We start from the raw sequence: 5,381 nt of genomic DNA on the forward strand, positions 1-5,381 counted from the left end.
CCGAGGGCGACTGGGCGCGCCTGCTGGAGCAGATGGGCGCGCTGGCCGTGCGCTGCAGCCTGCGCGAGCGCGAGCTGGCGCGGCGCGAGGCGGCGGTGGAGCAGGGCGAGCGCGCCCTGGAGCTGAGGCGCAGGGCCCTGCAGGAGGAGGAGCGCGCGGCGGCCCAGGCGCGGCGGGAGCTGCAGGCCGAGAGGGAGGCGCTGCAGGGGCGGCTGCGGGAAGTGAGCCGCCGCGAAGGCGCCCTGGCCTTGGCCTCTACTCCGCTGCAGACTCCGCTCAAAGAAGAGCCCTTGGGGGAGAGGGACGGCTACATAATTACCAAGGTCCTGTAGGTCTGGGCCGCTTTCCACTCCCAACCCCTCCCGTGCCAGCGCTACTCCAAGAGTGGTCCACGGATCAGCCTCACCTGGGAGCTGAATCTCAGGCCCACCAAGATCTCCAAATGTGGACCCTTGAGAAGCACTTAGGAAACCAGAGTAGAACCAAAAATCACTTAACGCTCTGTGCCCCGCCACGCCCCGGGATGCCTGGGAGCACTAGCTCCAGGGGCCTCCTTTGCTGTTGGGCTTCGGTGCAAGGAGGTGGTTTTCCTGCAACTCGTTTCGGAAGGACAGCTCCGTCCTATATTACCCGGAGTCCTGTAACTTCCATACGTACTAAAGACTGCCACACCACGTGGCTGCACACCCGCCAGGGCAACCCAGGGTGGAGGGAGCACGGAAATGAGGATCGAGCGTTTTATCCAAGGAGAGTTTTATTCGTTTCCTCATGAATAAATCTTTGGCAAGTTGGTTTTGCCAGGCACGAGGTTCTGAAAAGGGGGCCATTTAGCCTCCACAACTGTTCTTTACCCTGTCATCCTAGTGCCTCATCAGAGCAATCTGGGAGAACCCCTGTTTGCTCCCCAGCTTGAAGAGAGCGCACCCCAGCTGTTCCCTTTCCGTTGAAGACCCAGTGGCAGCTGTGGTGCGTTTGTGCCTTGCGCTTCCTTACTAGCAAAACATGAGCTCCTCCCTCCTTAGGAAGGGAGCTTGGTTCCCCACAAAACAGTCCTCACTTCTGGGCCACAAGAGAAGACCTCTCTCCCATCTGAGGTCACCTTTACTTCTTCCCGTTTGCCTCCATTCCTCTTCCACCTTTACTGGACCTTTGCTCCATTACCGTTTCTCCTTTCCTCTGACTCATTCCCTCTCTTCCCCAGACTACTCTGGTTCCTCAGCAACAAGTCTCCCCTTGTACTAAAAAGAAAGATTTGCCCAGCTTGACTGTCCCCAGCTTAACACTACCCAAGAGGAGTCCAGTTACCCTTGCTGCCTGTATTTCCTCCCCATACTTAAGTCCTTTCCTGGAGGTCAGCTTCCCATTCTACACTGGACCCGTAAGCTGAATATAATTTGTTTTCAGCCTTCATCTTGCTAGTAAAATGAACACCCACGTATACCCTCCACCTAGACTGAACACTTAACATATTGCCTTATTTTCTCTGCCCTCTATCCCAAACATACATGGCATTTCATCCCGAAGTATTTCAGTCTATATATCCTAATAGCCTCTAATACAGAGTCCTTAATCAAAATTCCCCATTGTCTCAAAAATGTCTTTTTATCTTTCTTACAAAACAGGGTCCAATCAAGGTTCATACATTACTTTTTGATAACTTTAGTCTCTTTTGGTCTAGAATAGCTCCCTTATTACTTTTTTTCCATGACACTTTTTTTTTTTTTAACATTTATTTTTGAGACAGAGCATGAAGGGGGGAGGGTCAGAGAGAGGGAGACACAGAATCTGAAACAGGCTCCAGGCTCTGAGCTGTCAGCACAGAGCCCAACGCGGGGCTCAAACTCACGGACCGCTAGATCATGACCTGAGCCGAAGTCGGCCGCTTAACCGACTGAGCCACCCAGGCGCCCCTCCATGACACTTTTTGAGAGTCCCAGCCCTCTGGCTTCTAGAATGCCCTTTATTCTGGGTTTGTCTGATTGTTTCCTTAAGCCAATTTATGCGCTCATTCTTGGCTCATCTGCCTCTGTGCCAGTGACTCCTGACTGCCTCCAGCCTCACGTTTTCTTCCCAAGTTCTGGCTTCATGTCCAATCCCTGCTGTGTGTCTCTACCTCTGTATAGCGTGCCACTGCAGATGGAAAGGGCAAATCTCTTCAGTTCCACATCCCCACCCCTCACCCGATTATAACATTTATGGGGCTCTGAGAAAGTATTAGGTATATACTGCACACTGTACATGTACCATCCGACTCTATTCTCACAGCAGCTCCTTGAGGAGGTAATACTGTGCCCACTTACAGCTAAGGAAACGGAGATAGGGGCTAAGTAGGTTGTAAGTAGTAGCTTTGAGATCCAAATCCAGTCTATACCTCCAGATGCCCTGTTCCTAGCTGCTGCACTATCTCCCTTGCTAGTCACTGTGTGAACACCAGTTTCCTCCCTAATTCCAGGTATACTGGCACCATGTGCCAGAGCTGTGCCAAATGCTTTAGAATAAGTGCATGGGCAGCAACGCCATGACTTAATTATTCTTATGCCCATTTTGTAGAGGAAGAGACAAGCTCAGGGAACTAAGTAATGATGAGGGAAAGTGGGATTTGAATTAATCTCACTGAGGGACACCTGGGTGGCTCAGTTGGTTGAGCATCCTACTCTTGATTTTGGCTCAGGTCATAATCCCAGGGCCGTGGAATCTGTGTTGGGCTCTGCTGAGCATGGAGCCTGCTTAAAATTCTCTTTCCCCCTCTGTCCCTCTCCCCCACTCACACTCTCACTCTCTCTAAAAGAAAAAAAGAAAAAAGGTTTGAATTCATCTCACTCAATCCTAGGCCCCTAATGTACTGAGGCTATTTCTATAAAGTGTCACACCTGTCTTCCTTCTGATGCCACCTGCTAAGCTCAAGCCTCACTTAGCATTCATCTGGGGTTCATCTTCCCATCCTCGTCTTCCCCAACTGCCCCCTTCCGAACACTCAGCTTGGCCAAAGGAACTGTTCTAAGCCAACATTGATTATATCACAATTCCTGCTCAAAGCCCCCACCCCCAGCCCCATCACCCATCGTTAAGCTTCAACTTTGTGGCCTGACATTCAAGTGCCCCCACCCTGGTGCCAGTCTTATCTGTCCCTTCCCCTACATGTACTGTATGCTCCAGCCAAACTAGACTCTTTGTTCTTCCTGACGTGTCCTGTCCTTATGGCCTTCGCTCCACTTAAAATGCCCCCTCAAACTCTGAATATGAAAAACCCCACCCATTTCAAAGACCATGCTCAAATTTGACTGCCTGCATGTAGCTTTCCTTGATTTCTAATTTAGAGACGATTCTTTACTTCTCTGGGTTCATGGCATTTTGTATGTAAGTGTCCATTATTGGGCTGTTTGGTTTGAATCCAATCAATTGTACTAGTACGTCATTATCAGGAATGTTTTTCTTAAAACATTTTTTTTTCATTACACAACCAATGCAAATGCAATACCCCAATCTAGGAAGAAATCAGAAAACAATCCCCCAGGGAGCCTGGGTGGCTCAGTCAGTTAAGCCTCTGACTCCAGCTCAGGTCATGATCTCACAGTCCGTGGGTTTGAGCCCCTCATCAGGCTCTGTGCTGACAGCTCAGAGCCTGGAGCCCGCTTCAGATTCTGTGTCTCCCTCTCTCTCTGCCCCTTCCCAGCTCACGCCGTCTCTCTCTCTCCTTCAAAAATAAACATTAAAAAAAATTAAAAAAAAAACAAAACAATCCCCCAAAGTCTTGTCATCTCAGTAAAACTTCTGTTAACTTTTTAATGTATTTTATTCTTTTGTATTCCATAATTTTTACATTATTCTAATAATAGTATGTTATTTCTATTAAGTATTGAAATTTAACTTCTTCACGTGGATTTGAAAGTTGGGCTATACTATAGGAATTTGAATTTTTAGAAGGGTAAAAAAGCTCCTACCAATGTTACTCTTCTATTCCACCAACTGTTAGAACCGTTAATACCAGCAAAGACTGAGTTTCAGAATTTTAACTGCCTCCTCAAGAAAGATGACTAATGGGAGCACCAGTAGCCTCTGTTTAGGGGATGGGGGAACAATATCAGGGGCCTGATAACTTAGTGCTGGTTGTGGGAGAGATTTTACTTTCTCTTTTATATACTTCTGCCTTGTTGTACTTTTTTTTTTATACCAAGCACGAATTACTTTTATAATCAAAAATAAAATAATTCACATTTCTCAAATGAGAACTCCTGACCATCAGCTTTCCACTTCCTTAGTTAAAATAAACAAAACCTCCAATACAAGGACTGATGTAATCCCCACTTCTAGAAAAGCCTAGAAAGAAACGTAGCCCTTGTCCGGTCTATCATTTGACAGAGGGGGGAAAAAGAAGCCCCAGGGTGGCTTGCTCTCAATCAGAAGACTGCTGCTATGGTGGTTCACCTGACTCCAACCTCAATAGATACTGTGCCTCTTTGGCCTTGAGGATTTACGCTGGCTTGTCCAGCAAAGCATGAGGGCTGTCAGGACTCATAAGCCTGCATTGGCCTCTCTGCCTGTGTGTGACACAGTCGGCTCACAGAGTTATCACTGGCAATGGGTGATAGGGACACACCTCGCCTATATTGGCCGGGCTTCCCTGACTTATGTGCCTGGGCTTACTAAGAGCGTTATCCAGGTGCTGCCTTTGAGAGCAATGCACACAGTGGCGAGGTGGGTGGCAGGAATGGGGGTGCACAATGCCCTGAACCCAACTCCTGAAGGCCTGCCATGACGTAAAGTGATCAGTCACTTCTTTCAGTTAAAATCTGTCAGGGAGGAGGGGGAGGCAAAACAGAGTACTAACAGCCAAGGCTGAAACAGCTAGGGCCCTTTACACACCTAAGCTATCATTCTGGGAGCTGCAGAAGGGGAGAAAGCTTGGCTTGGTTTGAGCTGAGTTTCTATTTTAAATGACTCCATGTCTTTAACGTCTTGGAAGGAATTCATAAAGACTGGGCTTTGGTTTTGCTGCCACTCATCAGGGAACTATATATCTAAATGTTTGAACTTCTTACTTTTCCACAACCTGAATCTGTTTCTTTGTCTGAAAAATGGATGAGGTCATCATTCAAGTCCTCTTTGGCTGCTAACATGGTATGATCCCATGAAATAGTCAAACATCAATTGTCCTTTGAGTCAATGAGTTGTTCTATTTAACTGGATTTTCTTGTTAATTGCAAATTTAGAAATAAATGTTGAAAGTGACATGCCTATTAGTAAAAAATAATACTAGTGGGTCCAACTTCTTCCATAGTACTGAGGTACTAACTCTATCACTCACTCCCTAGAACTGAAAATGTGTACAGCAGTAATGAGTACACTCTCTTGTACCCACTCTTTTTGTCCTCATGACACCC

General features: G+C 47.4%; 1 protein-coding gene across 1 annotated transcript in view; it reads left to right on the top strand.

The window, feature by feature from the left end:
• Window positions 1–1,571, top strand: part of ZBED3 (zinc finger BED-type containing 3) — an 11,224-nt gene extending 9,653 nt beyond the window's left edge. Inside the window, exon 5 of the mRNA XM_040493159.1 lies at window positions 6–1,571. Within this exon, the coding sequence (XP_040349093.1) occupies window positions 6–332 (327 nt within the window). The 3' untranslated portion in view covers window positions 333–1,571. The remainder of the gene's footprint in view (window positions 1–5) is intronic.
• Window positions 1,572–5,381: the final 3,810 nt, after the last annotated feature.

The sequence above is a fragment of the Herpailurus yagouaroundi genome, unplaced genomic scaffold, assembly GCF_014898765.1.
Source record: "Herpailurus yagouaroundi ecotype Mexico unplaced genomic scaffold, PumYag 29, whole genome shotgun sequence".
Taxonomy (NCBI): Eukaryota; Metazoa; Chordata; class Mammalia; order Carnivora; family Felidae; genus Herpailurus; species Herpailurus yagouaroundi.